Here is a 17,556-nt window from a genome sequence, read left to right as displayed (position 1 = left end):
TGTTGTGGGAGCAGCTTGACCGTATGGTACGCAAGAAGTGCCCATCAAGCCAATCCAACTTGTGGGAGGGCCTTCTGGAAGCATGGGGTGAAATTTCTCCCGATTACCCCAGCAAATGAACAGCTAGAATGCCAAAGGTCTGCAATGCTGTAATTGCTGCAAATGGAACATTCTCTGACGAAAGCAAAGTTTGAAGGAGAAAATTATTATTTCAAATAAAAATCATTATTTCTAACCTTGTCAATGTCTTGACTATATTTTCTAGTCATTTTGCAACTCATTTGATAAATATAAGTGTGAGTTTTCATGGAAAACACAAAATTGTCTGGGTGACCCCAAACTTTTGAACGGTAGTGTATATTATGTGAGTGTGTATATGTATTAGTGTTGTCACGATACAAGAATTTGGACCTTGATACCGATACTTCGTGTAGTATTGCGATACTCGATACCAAAATGATACTTTGCCAACAATAATAAAAAAAAAATTTCTTCTGATGAGGCGTGTGGTGTGATGAATTTTGAACCTCCGTGTGCCTCACATTAAGTGCGGTAATTAACCCCATCATTTTCCTTAGTGATAATGGACAACATTGGGTTAATGTGTGAGGTACATGATGGGGTTAATTACTATTTATGTGGGGCACATGGAGATTCAAAATTCATAACTCGTGCCTCACGTTAATTGGTGGAAGAAGGCTGTTATTATTTTAGAACTGCGTACACATCATAAATGACGCTATAAATTTGTTATTACGGTTGCGACGATACCGAATGTGTATATTTTATGTATTGAGATATATTTTAATGTTTATTGTAAAAAATTTGTAATTTTTTTTTTACTGTTTTTATTTTTAACCCCTTCCTGCACCTTGACGTAAGTGCACGTCAAGGTGAGCAGTAACTTCGTGCACCTTGACATCTGGACTTTGACAGTTAACAGCCGTGTGGCACTACACCGCAGCGGCGGTTAACTATGCAGGGCATCTGTGTCCGATCAGCGGCCCATCGCCTTAGATTCGGCGGTCGATTGCCGCATTTAAGGCGTTTAGAGCAGATTGGCAGTCCCCACATGAAATTGCGGAGGCTGCCGATGTTAGCCATGGCAACCGGATGCCAGACAATGGCCTCCGGGCTGCCATGTACGGAAACCTATGCGGAGCAGCCGGAGGCTGGTCCTCCTAGGCTTCCTGTCAGAGTGACTGTCAAGTCACAATGACCATTAGAATGCATTATACTACGTAGGGAGTAATGTATTCTGGCAGCGATCAGAGCTGCAAGTCTTCAAGTCCCCTAGTGGGACAAAAAAAAAAAAAGAGTAAAAAAAAAAAAGAATAAAAATGTTTAAGTCTTTTATTACAGGAGAAAAATGAACATGTTAAAAAAAAAATATATATAAAAAAAAAAGTACACATATTTGGTATCGCCGCGTTTGTAACGACCCAAACTATAAAACTATAAAATAATTTTTCGCGCACAGTGAACACTGCAAAAGAAATAAGTAAAATCCAATTCCAGAATCGCTTTTTTTTTTTTTTTTTGGCCAAAATCACTCCCAAAACATAGAATAAAAAGTGATCAAAAAGTCTACTACCTGTCCCACAAAAAACAAGCCGTTACACTGCTTTTTTTAACTGAAAAAAAGTTCTGGCTCTCGGAATATGGTGACACCAAAAATTCATTATTTTTATTCAAAAAAAGTGATTTAATTGTGCAAACGCTGCAAAACTTAAAAAAACAATATACATATGGTATCGTCGTAACCTGTATTCATTTATAGCCCTGTCAAGTCCGCAGTCTTCCCCATGATTGTGTAGCCTACTGAACCAGACTGTTGGACCATTTAAAGGCTTAGGAAACCTTTTCAGGTGCTTTGTGTTGATTAGCTGATTAGAGTGACGCAATCTTCAACTTTTACCCAATGTTCTAATTTTCTGAGAGACTTAATTTGGGGTTTTCATGACCTATTTATTAGCCATAATCATCAACATTAAAAGATATATATTCTGTAATCAGTGTTTTTTAGTCATGTCATCTCCTACAAAAAATTGAAATAAAAAGTGATCATAAAGTCTCATGTATCCAAACATGGTACCAACAAAAACTACAACCCGCCCCACAAAAAAAAATAAGCCCTCATACTGCTTAATCGACAGAAAAGTTATAGCTCTCCAAATATGACTACAAAAATAAATTAGATGTTGTAAAATGTAGTTTTTCCCTTGTAAAAGTATTAAAACATTAAAAATTTTTTTTACATTTGACGTCGTAATCTTATTGACCCGCAGAATAAACTTAACATGTCATTTTTACAGCATGGTGAACACCATAAAAACAATGTAGGAATCGCTGTTTTTTTTTCCCATTTCACAGTACATTTAATGGTACAATAAATTGTGCCGTGAAAAACTATGACTCTTCCCGCAAACAACAAGCCCTCATACGGTACAGAAGTAGTGCTTATCCAATCACTCGCGGCAGCACAGTAGTAATTGACAGCCACTCTCCTGCCCTAACTGCTGAGATCAGAGGAGCCTCTAACCCCTTACACACCACTAGTCAAATTTAAGTATGTATGTATCATCTCATAAGAATGCATAGTGAAAGAGACTTCCAGTCCACACAGCAGACACTGTAGGAATCGTCCAGGCACGTGACATAATTGCGGCCGGGATAGTAAGGCAACAAAGCGCCCGGAAAGAGGATGACCTGCCCTACCTTTTACTTCACAAACGGGGGCGACAATAAAAAAAAAATCACCGGAAACTTCTTTAGATGACTTTTTTTTTAGGGCTATGTACATCTTTAAAATCCTGGTTTTGTTTGTTTTTTGGCTTTCCTTTTTTTTTTAAATAAAAATGTCTATCTAAATGATTGGTGCAACTTTCAAAATACTTTATTAAAAATGTATTTAAACTTTTTGAAATACGGCTCCTTTGTATCCTGTATACAGAGCAGCTGTATCTTGCGCTGAAACCCATTATCTGGCAGATCTGCAAAACTGACTGGTTCTGTGTCAGCGGATCCTGCGTGTCTCTGGCACGCAGTATCAAGCTGCTATCGATCACACCTAAGCAAATCTAATGCACACGACCGTAGTTTTGCGGCCGCGTTCTAGCCGCAATTGCAGCTAATATAGTACACTTTTTTTAATTCACTGGGGGCTGCCATGTTTTATTTCATGTGTGTATGTGCCTCTTAACGACACATACAGAGATATGAATATGGCAGCTACAGGGCATGGGACATAATGAACAGGACCCGTTCGTCACATCCTGTGCTTCTGCCGTCTCGCTCTGTACTGCGCATGCGCATTTCAGAGTGACCCATCATAGAAGCTGGTTTGTAGGGGAAAAGCCGATGCCGTTTTGGAGAAGACCGGCTGCAGGTAAGGTGGGTGCATGCGTGGGGTTGTGTGTGGCGCAGTTGCATATTTGGGGGGGTTCGCGTGTGTGTGGTGGGGACGTCGACGGAGCAGCAGTGCTTGTCGCTGCCCGACGGAGCAGTGGCACACGAGCACCGCTTATCCTTCACAGCTGCTTATCAGCTGTTTTGAAGGATCAGCGACTAGCACTGCTGCTCCATCGAGCTCCCCCCCCCCCCCCCCCCCACACACAAACCCTCCCAAACATGCAGGTAAGGTGTGTGTGTGTGTGTGTTTTTTTTGTGTGTAGGTGGGGGGGTCTGTGTGCGGTTGCATGTTTTGGGGGTTTGTGTGGGGGGGCGCTCGAGCGATCAACAGTGCTCGCCGATATTCCTTCAAAGCAGCTGATTGGCAACTGTGAAGGATCAGGGGCACACGAGCGCCTCTGATCCTGCACAGCCACTTATCAGCTGTTTTGAAGGATCAGCAGCGAGCACCGCTGCTCCGTCGTTCCTTGCTCCTTTGAACTGCCGTGTAACTACATGGCAATTCACAGTAGCAGCAAGGAATGAAGAAGCAGCGGCATATTACTAACTTTTTTATTTTTGGGGTTTTGCAGGTCTATGTTTTAGATTAGTTGGTCTTTTTTTTTAAAATAAAATGGTGAAAGAGGGTTGTGGGGGGGGAGTTTTTAGTTCAATAAAAAAATATTTTCTCAAGTCTCTGGTTTTTTTAATACTTTATTATCACCTTAGGAATGGCAGTCCATTACTAAGGTGGGGCTTTGTGTTAGCCAGTAAGAAAGCTGGCACTAATCTCCCCATTATTACCCCAGTACCCACCGCCACCAGGGGTATCTGGAAAAGCCTTGTACGATCCAGTACCCGACCAGCCATAGTCCTGATCGAGCACTGGGGCGGCCGCAGGCTGGCACTAGGCTGGGAAGGGCCAAAAACAGTGTTTTTTTTTTTTTTTTTTAAATGAATAAATTGACAAAAACTACATGGGGTTCCGCCCATTTTTCATAACCAGCCAGATACAATAAAGCAGCAGCAGGCTAGCATTATCAGGGTGGGAAGGTCACTGTTTTTGGCCCTTCCCAGCCTAATAATACCAGCCTGCAGCCGCCCCAGTGCCTGACCATCACAACAGATGGTCGGGTATTGGATTGTACCGTGCTATTCCCGATACTCCTGCTGTCAGTGGGTACTGGGGTAATAATGGGGGTTAGTGCTAGCCTTTTTACTGGCTAACACTAAGCCCTGCCTTAGTAATGAACGTTGTCAAACAGACAACTGCCATTACTAAGGTGGTAATAAAGTATTAAAAAACAGAGATATAACTCCACACAGAGCTTGATGGACACTTCAGACTTTACATCTACAACCGTTTAAGCGGTAAAAAACTATCAATTTGTCTCTGTTTTTTGTGGTGTTGAGGATTTCACCTCTTTTTTACCTGCTCCGGTTGTTCATCTCCTTGTTGAGATATTTCTGTGAGTTGAGAGCTGAGTTGTATATTTGAAAGCTTGCTGGAGCTGATTTTTATGCGGAAATCGCATCGGCATCCATACTTTAAAATCCCCGAAATCTCCCCACATTGATTTCAATGGGAGGCAGAGGCGGCTTTCTCCCGGGTGGCTTTTGAAGTGTAAAAGGGGAAAAAAAGTGTCGTTTCCTTTCTTGCGGCTCCCGCCTCTGACCTCCCCATTTCAGAGGCGTTTTTCGTGGTGTTTTTGCTCATGGTTCTTGCATCAGCTTCAATGGCTGTGGACAAAAACTGCCGCGAAAACAGCAGGAAAAAAGTGCAGGCAGTTTGAAATCGGCTTCAAAATTCCAGAAGGAATTCTCAGGCACACTTTTTATTTTATTTTTTTTCCTGCCTGCAAAAAAAACTTTGTGGACAGGGCCTAAGGGTGTATTCACACAGTGCAGTTTTTCTGCATCGTTTCCGCGTGGCCGAAAACCACATTGAATAGCGCATGTGTTTTTAGCACAATTTTTTTCAATGCGGATTTCAGTTGTGTGGCAAAACCGCACTTTTTGAATACACACTAAGAAAATATTTTTTTAAGCCAATAAAAGCTCCCCGGCACAACCCTCGTTAACCATTTTTTTTTTCACGTGTTTTGACGCATTTTGCGTAATTAGGAGTCCCATTAACTATGGAAGCATTTGGCGCGCTTTACATGTCAAAGAATTGACAAGACGCTTCTTCTACAGCAAATACAGCAAAAAAATTGACAAAATAAGTAAATTACTTAAAAAAAATTATTTGGCGACACGTTCCCTTTACAAAACGGGACGTTTTTCAATCATATGCCTGTACGTGTTGCATCTGTGGTTTCTGTGTGCCATCCATCCATATTTCCTTGCCCGTATTTCTCCTCTGCAAACACTTCCTGGTTTAATTTCTTTTTTTTTTTTTTGTTCCCCTGCATTTCTTTAGCAACTGATGCATGAAAAACGGACATCACGCGAATGTCGTGAGTGTGCTGTCCATTTCTCTCATGCACCCATAGACTTTAATTGCAGAGTCTGGTCTGCAAAAAACGGACCACAATAGGACATGCTGGGAGCTTCTCTTAATGGACAGCAAAGAAAACTGATGTGTTAATAGCTCTTTGGACTTGTATGTGTGCTGTCTGTTCTTAAAATTGACAGCACACTCACGAGAAATACGTTTGTGTGAATAAGGCTTTACTTTAAAAAAAAATCACTTATTTGTTTTTTTTTCATAATATGAATTAAATGCTAACTTGTGTGTATGTGGTGGGTGCTTTTTTTTTAAATTTTTTTTTAACCATAATCCCCATAGACTGAAATGGAGAGGCACGCAGACAGCCCCGCTGTAATAGACAATGTTGTCTGAGTTGTAAATGCTGTACCCTGTATTTGCTCACTAATCCGTAAAAGCGGTTTTTACTCTTTGTTTAGACGGACCCAGCAGTCTTATGAATTATGAGACGTGATGGTATTTCTGAGCCTCTTTCTTTGTCGTTGGAGCATAGCATGTATATACAAATACACAGTCGAGTCACGTTATTATGACTGTCAGCTAATATCCAGAGTAACCGCCGTGTGCAGCACGGACAGCAGCTAGACGGGCTAGGAGTGACTCAATAAGGTGCTGGTAGGTTGTCTCCGGTATCTAGAGCCATGCTGACTGCAGTGCGTCCCACATTTCCTGGAGGGTGCATAGGGGAGGATCCATAGAGCAAACAAGATGATAGAGTTGGTCCCACAGATGCTCAATTGGGTTCAAGTCTGGCGATTTAGGGGGCCAGGCAAGTACTTGCGGAAGTCTTGGTCACGTGCTTCTAACCACTGTTGGACATTTCTAGCCTGACATGTCACATTCTCTTGCTGGAAGATTCCATCTTCCCCAGGGAAGACAAACTGTATGGGTAGACGTTATCTGCAACGATGGATTCATACCCAAATTGGTCCAGAGTGCCTTCCACATGGATGGGTGAGCCCAGAGAATGGCATGATAAAAAATCCCTAGACCATAACGCTGCCGCCACCAGCTTCTGTTCTTCCACCAATGGATGCAGGATGTTTGTTCTCTGATGTTTTCCGCCTGATATGCCAACGTCCATCTGTTCGATGAAGCAGAAAATGTGACTCACCAGGGAAGGCAACCCTGTGCCAATTATCGGTGGTCCAATTCCAATACTGCCGTGTCAATTGAAGCTTTTTTTTTTCTATGCACCTTTTGTTAGCATAGGAGCAGTGACCATCTGTCTGCTTTGGAGCCCCATACGCAGTAGGGTTTGCTGGACTGTTGTTTTAGACACACGTATGGTAGCCCACAGGTTGATTTTCACGGTGAGCAGCTGCTCTGTAGTGTGCCGTTTGGCCCTCGCGCCCCTTCATATCTGACGTTCACCTCCCACATCAATGGCACGTGCTGCTTCTCGGTTTCCACGTCGGTTATTCCCAGTGGTGCCATTTGTCCACTTACGATACACTTTCACCACAGCAGCACGTGAACAGTTCACAAACTGCGCTGTTTGAGAAATACTGCCACCCTTGGCCCGAAAGCCAATAATCATCCCTTTTTGCAACTCTGAACACATCTCTTTGTTGCCATAGGTAAAAGTGGCGATTTATCAGACCACCCATCGCACACCTTATATACCCACCAAGACAGCCCACGACACATCGCTTCCTTCATTAGCTACCCCCTGAGGAAGCACCTGTAGTGAAACGCGCGTCGGGGTTCTATGTTGTAGAGCGGACACTTGTGACCATCGTTGCGGCAATGGGTAAGACTGCTGTTTGAGCGATACATTTATGTATAGACATTCTTCTCTCTATGTCCCTTGCTAATAACTAATAATACTCACAAAGCTAAGGGACAAGCAATATGAAAATGCACTTGTGCCTACAAACATACCTTTTTAAATAAACATTAAACACAGCCTGTACATATACATATGCTATTCAGCAACTGTGATTTTTTTCGCTCTATCTGTTCTACTAGGGTCTTTAACTTATATGTATTTTTTTAAAAAACGTGTGTCTGTTATATTTGTATAATAAAGAAAATGTTTACTTTTATATATAATTGGCTATTGGCTCTGCTGTTTCTTCTTGTATGGCACAGGCAATATTAGTAGATAGCCCAGAAGTCAATTCAAAGTATCCAGGGTTGCCTACTCATACTGTATATAAGATGTCTGCTGAAGTTGGAAGTGTAAAATGGGTTAAAAAGCAAGCACCAGGGGTTTTTCTAACCTCTGCCATTAGATGGGAATTGTGGCTGTTTGTCAGCGAGCGAGAACTTGATCCTGTCAGCTCTGTACATGTAGATCATAAAAACTTCTCTGCCACGAATTGCTTCAAAATTGTGGCTTAAACCTTACATGGCGTCAGCTGGTTCGGACTGCCATGTACAGTTTTTTTAGGTTTTTCTGCTTTCCTATTATGCTGACGTAAGTTTTCTGCTGTGAGTTTTGCATGCAATCCCATTAAGGCATCTTTAGGGCAGCGCTTCTCAAACTTTTAGGTGGAACCCAGTTGTTGAAGTGCAGCTGGGGAGGCAGTAGTGAATATGAGCTGCATAGGTCTTTATCTGGTTGCACCAACCTATGGTTTAGCAACAGATTTGACTTATTTTGTGCCAATGTTAATGTTCTACTGCTTCAGAAGACATGAAAAGTAAATAATTTTTCCATGGACTCCAACCGCTGGTGGTGAGGCTCAGGCACCACCACCATCGTCTGGCTGGTAGAAAAGGTATGAGAAGCCCTGCTGTAGGACATCCGACTGCTAGTTTATATATTCACATTTTATGTTAAGTTCTGATTAGCGATACCTGGTTTAATACCCCTATCTAGAAGACCAGTTGGCAAAGATATCAAACATATCCTTCTACATTTGCTTCATTGGTGGCCAAATACTAGATTGTAAGACAACACACTGTATATTCCTCTGCTGTGACAACCTAAGAAAAGAATACAGCAGCAACACACTAGTGCATATAATGATAGTCAGAAAATTCTAGAAAATATCCTAGGGATGACCAGATCCTTCCATTTTCTTGTGGAAAGCGGAAATATCTGACCGCCATGTCGATCATCAGGACATGTTCATGATCTCCACATGCATGGCCAGCTTGACTGTTCTGGTTATCCGTCAGAGTATTGTGTATTGCAGTCCATTGCATTTGTGCCTGCCATGAACTGACTTGTACATCGTTGTGCTCTCTTGTAGGCTTGGTAGCAGAACAGTTTTTAAATGGCACAGCCACCCAGCTGACTTTCCATGGGCTTAGTGAGCTGACCTCAACCCTACAGGAAGGAGAGCTATGTGTATTCTTCAGGAACAATCATTTTAGCACCATGACCAAATATAAGGTGGGTTTCATTGCACACGAAATGATCTCTGGGAGAAACTGCTTTATGTGAGACTCTGCATCACTGCTTTTACCTTTGAATTACCAGCTAAAACTGCAGCTGGCAATAAAAGAGGACTGGGTTAAAAAAGTTGCACGGGTTTAAGTGGTGCCAGGACTCGTAGTAGCCTATTTTGCATTGGTGGTTGCATGGTTTTTGGGTCACAGTTGCCTCCTATACAGCAACAGATTTGTTCAGCACCCAGTACCCAGAATGTATTCTATGAGAAACATATAATTTCACATCCGTTACTGGTGCTCTGTCTGTAATCTCATAGACTGTCACAACTGTTAATGGCTTTTCATATGACAACGGCAAGCGTTATTGCAAACCCAGCAGAAATTCTATGATCCACTGTCACCTAGTACCTACTTGGTAGAGAGGTTGATCCTTATTGCAAACCCATGTGACTGTGCTGCCTACATGACAGCCTATATGCCTGCCTTGCAAAACTGAGAATCGGCGCTGCAGTAATATGATAACACTCGTGTACGGCAAACTAATTTGTCTACATTGGCAGCATAAAAAGAAAACCTTCAAGATGGCATACACATTGGAGAATCCCGAAAATAAGGAATTTTTAATGATACATTACAAATATGAATATTTTTTTGCACTTTAATTTAAGCCAGGTCTGGTCTGTGCTCACTTCTAAGCAAAGAGGCCTTTATCTAGCATGGTTTAGATTTTAATACAATTATCCGGTGGATTGATCTTTTGGGCTATAAAATCTCACTTTTCCATTATTCTCTTTTTTTTTTTTTTTTTGGGTGAGAAATTAATATCCCTATAATTAGCCGCTCATATAAAAGTTGGACTGGACAGAATTTTAGGATCCCTGTTGATTGTCATTAAAATAATATAAATGTATTCTAGGCTAAAGAGGTGACATTTTCACGGCTTCTGAGCCAGAATTAATTGGAAAGCGGAGTTACCTAATTTAATCTGGATGTTGTAGTGTGTTATTATATCAGTGTGCTCATTGTCACGGGCAGAGAATTGCTGCCATTACTTCCACAGTTTTAATACTGCGAGATACATTTTATGCTGCAAACGACCTACTCCAATGAACATATTTCTGCTGAGTAGACCCTACAAATAGTGAATTACATGCTATTTTTCAAAGCTATAATTGAACCTTTGAATTATTGCTGTAGAGCGAAATGCTGAAAAGGCTCTGCCAAAATACCTCCTAGGATATTTCTATCAAATTATCACATAAACTGCAAACTGCACAGCATGGAAGATACGAGCTCAAAGAGGGAACAAGAAGGGATAAAAGTGCAGCTATTAATGGTCTGTTTCAGTGGCTGCACATTTCCATTGCTTTGTATTTGCAGTATAACCCCCAACCTCCCTTGGCATTGCTTGCATTTTATTTTCTTTCAGCACACAGAATTGTTGCCACCTAATGATCAAATGTGTTTTAATACTTACAAACAATCACACGTATTAAAGCAGATCGGTTAGATATTTATGCTGCCCTGTCTGAGGACAGCCTAAAATATTGATAGATGGACACGGATGGATGGATGATTTCAGCGGAGTGTCACTTAGTCGGTAAAGCGAGGTAGTTTGGGAGAATTTACACTTTATAGTTGCGGTCCGATTCCGGCGATGCCGGGCTTGAGCCCAATGATATTCATATATTCACCCCCTCCCCACGCCCTTCATCCTCTGACACATTTCTCCCCTATGCACAGTAATAGGGAGAGATGAGACTGTCACAAACAGGGCAGCATAAATATCTGACCGATCCGCTTTAACCTCTTTTGAAAAATAATGATCTAATTACGCCATGACTTTTGATGGCACATTTATTTCAAGAACTGCAAAGCACCATAAATCTAGTGCTGAGTAAAATGTTTGGAAATTACCTATAAGTAGAATGGGAGTTTACAAAGATTTCAAAGGCTTCTAGTGGTGTAAATCATAGGAGCTAATGTTCCAAAATGTAGAAATTGACCAATATCTCCATCCCTCAGAACGTGTATTTTTGGGTCTCTTTTTAATGTAAAGATGTCTTGGGCATAGACCTAAATAAGGGCTATGGCAACACCTGATGCAAATTTGACCATACAGGGTTTGAGAACCACACTGCTCGTGGGGATGTATTGAAAGGTTTTGGGTTATGCTGGTACCGTTTTGGCCGGGAACCATAATTATTCCACCAACATAAGTTTTTCTAGAGAAATCCCATAATGTTTGGTGTTTTTATTTATTTTTCCACCATAGTAACTATCGTGGATTTTTTAAAACATAATGTCTTTTAGGGACTTCTATACTTGCTCGTAACGGACCAGGGATTTCTCACAGAAGAAAACATAGTCTGGGAAAGTTTACATAATGTGGATGGAGATGGAAACTTTTGTAACTCTGATTTCCACCTCAGACCACCATCTGAACCAGAAACCGTGTACCAAGGACAGCAAGACCAGATTGATCAGGTATGTTGGGCGTCCTAGAATAATGATGATTTATTGTCTGCTCAGATGTCATTAGACTAGCAGTGACACTAAAATGGCAATTGTGTCTGAGGCATGGTGGATTTCCTGAATGTGCGCTCGAAGCTCCGCTGGTATATGAATGATTATTGTAGAGAAAGAGTTAACGTGAGGAAGCATCGCTATGGTGCCCTCTGTGGGAGTTGAAACTCCGGCAAGGTCTCCTGCTTAATCAGAGTTTTAACAGATTCACAACAGGGCTCTTTATTATCTTTTTACTCCAAGAATCATGTCGAAAATTCTATTTGATTTTTGCCATTAGCACGGGAATCCTACTGATGTGAGCTGAGATTGAGTACTGTTGTCATATCACTGCCTTGTGTTACTGCAAAGCTTGTGAGACTTCAATGCATTATTTATCAGCTCTGCGACAACTGTTGATGACTTTGGCACCCTATAATTATTTGTTGTTTTCATGTTTGCAGCCTGGCGCTGAAACTCCAGAGTTTAGTAAAGTATAGCAGTTAGCATCTCTAATGTGCTGAATTGTTGATGGCCTCAAAGTGTGTTTCCATTCAGTAGAAGCTTGGGTGTTCAGTTGGACAAATTCTGTTGGACAAATAGTTGGTCTGGGGTAGGAGATGTTGTTGTTGTTGTTGTTGTTGTTGTGTTTTTTGTTTTTTTTTTCTTTTTTTATTATAAATACAAAAATAGATCTTTATTTCCTTTTTTGTTCACTCAGTTCATATGTATTTCTCAAGGTATAACTCACTAGTGCTCAAGCTAAAAAGTAACTACCTTCGTAAAGGAAATTGGCAATTCCTCTAAACATGGGACCTTGACTCATTTGTAAATGGTACCTTTCCGTACTTGGCTATGAAAATAAATATGATTTGAGATGTCGGTCAGAGCTGAAGGGTTCAGGCTTCGTACAAAGTGTCAATCCATCTTTTTCTGGACCTGGTTGAAAGCCGAGGCCCCACAAATGTTTGTTGTGAAATTTCTGAACAGATGAAAACTGGAGCACTCTTTAATGTTTTATAAATGTTCCTAACTAAAATAAAGGGGGAGCAGGGGGTAGACTTTCCCAGGACCATAGACAGGTCCCCTATGAGGTTTGCATTCTTTTTTGGTTTTGTGTTTATTTTGTTCGTTTTTTGAATTTATACCTGAAATCTTATTTTCTGACAATGTGCTTTTTTGTAAAACTGTGCACGGGAAAACAAAGACTTTGGAATTGCTTCAAGGCAGAGTGGTACCTAGGCTCTATCACTTGGGGCAAATATTCAGTCTGCTGCCTTTGCCCTGTATCTAAATACCTTGGCCAAGGCAGTGTTTTATTGGTACCCCCCAACCCCATAGTACTCAGCACTCGAGTCAAATGCCCCCCCCCCTGCTACACCCTGCTTCAAGGAGCACTTCACTCCACCTTATATGCTTGACTGGAGAGAGACCACTCCGCTTTGTCGCTAAAATAGGCACTATGAATTACTGTTCTCAACATTCAAGCCTTTACAGTGGGACTGTATGTTAAATCTCAAAACAGGCACTTGTGCATAGCCTGGGGATGGAAGAACAAGCTGAGCAATAATATTGTGACTCACTTAGCAGTCTTGTTTGCTACAGAACCAGCACCCTTTTTTGGGGGAATTTTTGGTTCGGTGTTGAAGGGATGGTGTGTAAAAATGTCTTTCAACAAGTTGGTGCACATTCTCTGGCTCATGGCCTACCCTCTGGTCTGCAGAAATAGGAGACCTTCAATCACCTTCTCCTGAAAGCCCAAAAATGTAGCTGTGACCCCCTGTTTTTTGTTTTTTTTTGTGTACAGGACAAATCCATTGTGCACCTTGATGAGATTTGTTGCCACTTTCTTACACCATGATCTGGTTTTCCTTTTAACCAGATAAGGTTGTAACATATAGGTGCACAAATCTACTTCCACCCTTGAAGTTATTAGCGATGACCCATGTTCCCTGACCGCTTTTGTTGCACTTGAATGGATAGTAATAATCATGTAGACATCCTTGCGGTCACCATATTTGTAAGCCAGCATCTTCTCACTTTGAAAGTGCATGACTTCACTTTTGATGTCCTTTTGTTTACAAGTTGATGTGGGAGTACCTTCCGATTCTTGCGTTTTATGCCACCGGCTCCAGTGTCGGGAACATGCACAGCACTAAACAATGGCACACTGGTGTAAAAACTGTCAGTGCATACATGATACACCATATGTAGGTAAGGGCTAATTTAATCCACAACCTGGCATAAAGAGCAGAGAGTTTACCATATTTGTAATGTACTGTCTGGCATACATATTGGTTTCCAGTACCAATATGTTTCAAGGTGGTCAGTAATAAATATATAAAAAAAATCCAAATGTAAATATTACTGACCTTGCAATTTATGCCAAGAGTAGCAATAAAGTAGTGAATGCCCTTTAAAGTACCCACACTAAAAAAAAAAAAAAATTTTTGGGGGGGCGCAATTTCTGGGGCTACACTTTGCATGGTTTATGACGTTGTGGCAACTGCGCCATCTCCAATGCTGCTGGTACTGGGTCTCATTTCAGTAGAGCAAAAAAAAAATACACAGAGGAAAATAAATCTTGTAACTGCAGCTTAACCAGCAATGGCCAGTGAACCGGCATCAAGTGTATAATGTAGAAATAGGAAAAGATCGCAGTTTCCGAGAAGCGCTGACCAGAATTAGAGTAAATACATTTCATTTGGACGACCCTTTTTGAAATACAATTTATTTCTTCCTCGGGACCTGTCGGCAGCAGCTCGTTCTTAGAGCAGGAACGGTCATTGAGACGCTGTACGCAGCAGCAGCATGTGATCACAGTGATCACATAATGAGGAGGCAAAATCTTCTGATCCTGATGGCTGCTCTAAGAACTGGAGCCATTACAAACAGCTGGTTCTTAGAGCAGAGTTGAACAGGGAGTCACTAACCACCTTCTACTACAGCGACTCAAAAATACGTCATTGTAGACTGAGGACCCGCATCACCCATTATCAAAAGACAGTGGGCAATTGTTGTTTTGGTATTTAGGAGCCCGAGATCATATCTGGTTTTTTTCAGAAAGTAGGTGGCACAATTGCTTAAACGTGAACCTTTAGTGTCAGCACTGATACTCAGGACCCCAGACACAATGTATTTTATTATATTGTGGCATATTCAGGTCACTAGCTACGATAAAGCAATATGCATTCCATTAGAATACAGAGACCGTGAATGCAGGTATTTGAAAAGGCTGCTGCTAGTACCCAGTGGATCAGCGCTTTTTACAGAATAAATGAAGCCCTGGAACTTAATGGAGAGTAGATTGCAGATTCAACCCCCTAGGTGACTTGTGTTTGATATCAGAATTTTGCTGAAGCAGGAGGTACAAATATATTGTATAGGCGAATGGAAAAAAATAACAGAATAGTTATTTCCGTGCATTTTATGTGTAAGTATACTCTGTATGCACAACTGTGATTGGTAATTTGTTTAAGAGTGATCGCAAATGAGATGGTGATAGGTAGGTAGGGTGACAGCAAGCGTGTATGTAAATGATAAAGCAAACAGGTTTTAAGGCCCATTTACACAGGCAGATGAGAGGTCAAACGATCGCATATAACAATTCTCGTTCCCGATTATTGTCCCGTTTAAACATGGCAACAATCGGCCGACAAACAAGTTTGCTCATTTCCTGGTCGCATCTTTTGGTCAGAAAAAAAAAAGATCTTTGTTGGCAGTACATTTCCCTGTGTAAATGGGATGTGCTGCCGATGCAGACTGGGGATTAATGATCGTTCGTCTCCACAATCAGACGTTGCCCATGTTAATACAGCAAACGAGTGCCGATCTACATGTTATCTTCGATCAGAGCTCTTTATTGGCTAGGCAAGTCGGCAGTGTAAAAGGGCCTTTACCGGTAGCGACAGCGAGCAATTGAAACGTTGGAGTGTGTAAATAGTGATTTATGTGGGGCAGTTTCTCAACATTCCTAATTGCCCTACTCGAGTTACAACAACCCCCCCCCCCCCAGGGCTGTGGTCATACGCTGTGGAGGAGATATATCAAAACTAAAGCAAAGGAAACGTGGAGTAGTTGGCAACCAATCAGGTTGCTGGTTTTATTTTCCAAAGGGCCTCTGAAAATGAGAGGTGGGATCTGGTTGCCATGGGCAACTACTCCACTTTTCCTTTGCACCAGTCTTGATATATCTCCTCCTGTTTGCCTAGTTAAAGCTCCACATGAGCTCAGTGCGATTACCACCTTGAGACATGGTGTGTGACCCTTGTTCAGAACCTAGGTTGTAGAGTATAACAGGTAACATTTAAGTGCAGCATCTGACAAGTGTAAACGGTGCATCTTAATATACATTAACTCCTATTATCGTAAAATGTGGCGCATCTAATATTCCTGCATTAAAAGACATTTCTGCTGCATTAGGATGATGGAAGTATTGTGCAAATATTTCAATTATAGAAGTTCCCACTGTCACTATGCATTTTGGACACTAAATTTGTAGAGGGTTTTATTTCTCGACTTGTGCTGATGAGCGGTGTCTTTTCTAGGATTATCTGATGGCTTTATCACTACAGCAAGAGCAGCAGAACCAAGACATTGACTGGGAACAGATACCAGAAGGCATCAGTGATCTAGACTTGGCTAAAAAACTTCAGGAAGAAGAAGACCGGAGAGCTTCTCAGTATTATCAGGAACAAGAGCAGGCAGCAGCCTCTGCCCCTCAGCAGGTAACTTCGCAAAAAAAGGCAAATACAAAATTCAGTATCAAAGGCCATTTAGCAGAGATAATAGACCGCAAATTCCTGTCGGACTGTGAAATGTTCTCTAAGATGCTTGGGCTTCAGTAATAGCGGACTTCTTAATCAAGCCTATTCGCTCTCTCGACTGCCTAAGACTTTTGAACTGTAAAGTATATAGCCAATTTCTAGGTGCACTGGTTACCTGGCTCCTGCCATATATCTACACCTCCTGACTTCTTGCTATATTGTATAGATGGATGGAATTATTTTTTTTCTAATTTGTTATATTTTTCAATTGCAGCCAGGACAGCCGCCTCAGGCAATTGCCAGTCCCTCCAGTGGACGAACACCAGGGAGCAGTGAGAAAAAGAGGAAAGAGCCCAAAGAAAAGGAAAAAGACAAGAATTCTTGCATTCTTCTATAACGGAAAATAAATGTTCTTTTCTGGGACCATGAAGGGGCCTGTCAGTGTATAGAGAAAAGGGGACACTGGTTATTAGCCATCTGTGCCTAAACTTCAGCCGTCTTTCAGGTTGGAAAAGGGACTTTGTTACAAACCTGCTTAGACTCTCTCCTGTCATGTGGAGTTGTGCGATAATATCCTGTGTCCATATCCAAAAATTTGGAACAGGAAGTGCACCCTTACACTATTTTTAATAAATTATAGTTTCTTTTATGATATTTAGTCCAGAAATAAATTGCAGACTACTGTGACCACTGAAGTAAAGGAGTGGTTACTTTTGTCAGGTGTCTTAGACTTTGGGGACATGTACTATATTATAAAGGGCACATGAGTAAAGGAAAGCTAGATGAAGTATTAGGTCCCAGCATGGTTTGCTCTTATTTTCACCAGCTGTGCTGAGCTACGTTGCAGTATCTGGTCGGCACAGGCCCTCTTTATACTTATTACCCTATAGCTACAAAGACTTTACTCAATGTAAAGGTATATTTACTACTCCACTATGTCATACCCCCGGGGCTTTGTACCCGAAAATATCAGGTTTGAAGATTTTGTGACAAAATACGCTTTTTTTAATATTTCGGACCAGTGTGACTTTTTTCATGTAATATATTGTTCTGGATGTG

At 41.4% G+C, this 17,556-nt stretch overlaps 1 protein-coding gene across 1 annotated transcript in view; it reads left to right on the top strand.

The window, feature by feature from the left end:
• MINDY2 (MINDY lysine 48 deubiquitinase 2) overlaps positions 1-16,927 on the top strand; it is a 62,768-nt gene extending 45,841 nt beyond the window's left edge. The window contains exons 6-9 of the mRNA XM_075857940.1: positions 9,085-9,227; positions 11,540-11,713; positions 16,279-16,458; positions 16,772-16,927. Coding sequence (XP_075714055.1) covers positions 9,085-9,227; positions 11,540-11,713; positions 16,279-16,458; positions 16,772-16,894 — 620 coding nt within the window. The 3' untranslated portion in view covers positions 16,895-16,927. The remainder of the gene's footprint in view (positions 1-9,084; positions 9,228-11,539; positions 11,714-16,278; positions 16,459-16,771) is intronic.
• The last annotated feature ends 629 nt before the right edge of the window (positions 16,928-17,556 follow it).

This window comes from Rhinoderma darwinii, chromosome 3 (genome assembly GCF_050947455.1).
Source record: "Rhinoderma darwinii isolate aRhiDar2 chromosome 3, aRhiDar2.hap1, whole genome shotgun sequence".
Lineage (NCBI taxonomy): Eukaryota > Metazoa > Chordata > Amphibia > Anura > Rhinodermatidae > Rhinoderma > Rhinoderma darwinii.
Note: the sequence above shows the minus strand (reverse complement) of the source record. Positions and strands in the feature narration are given on the sequence as shown.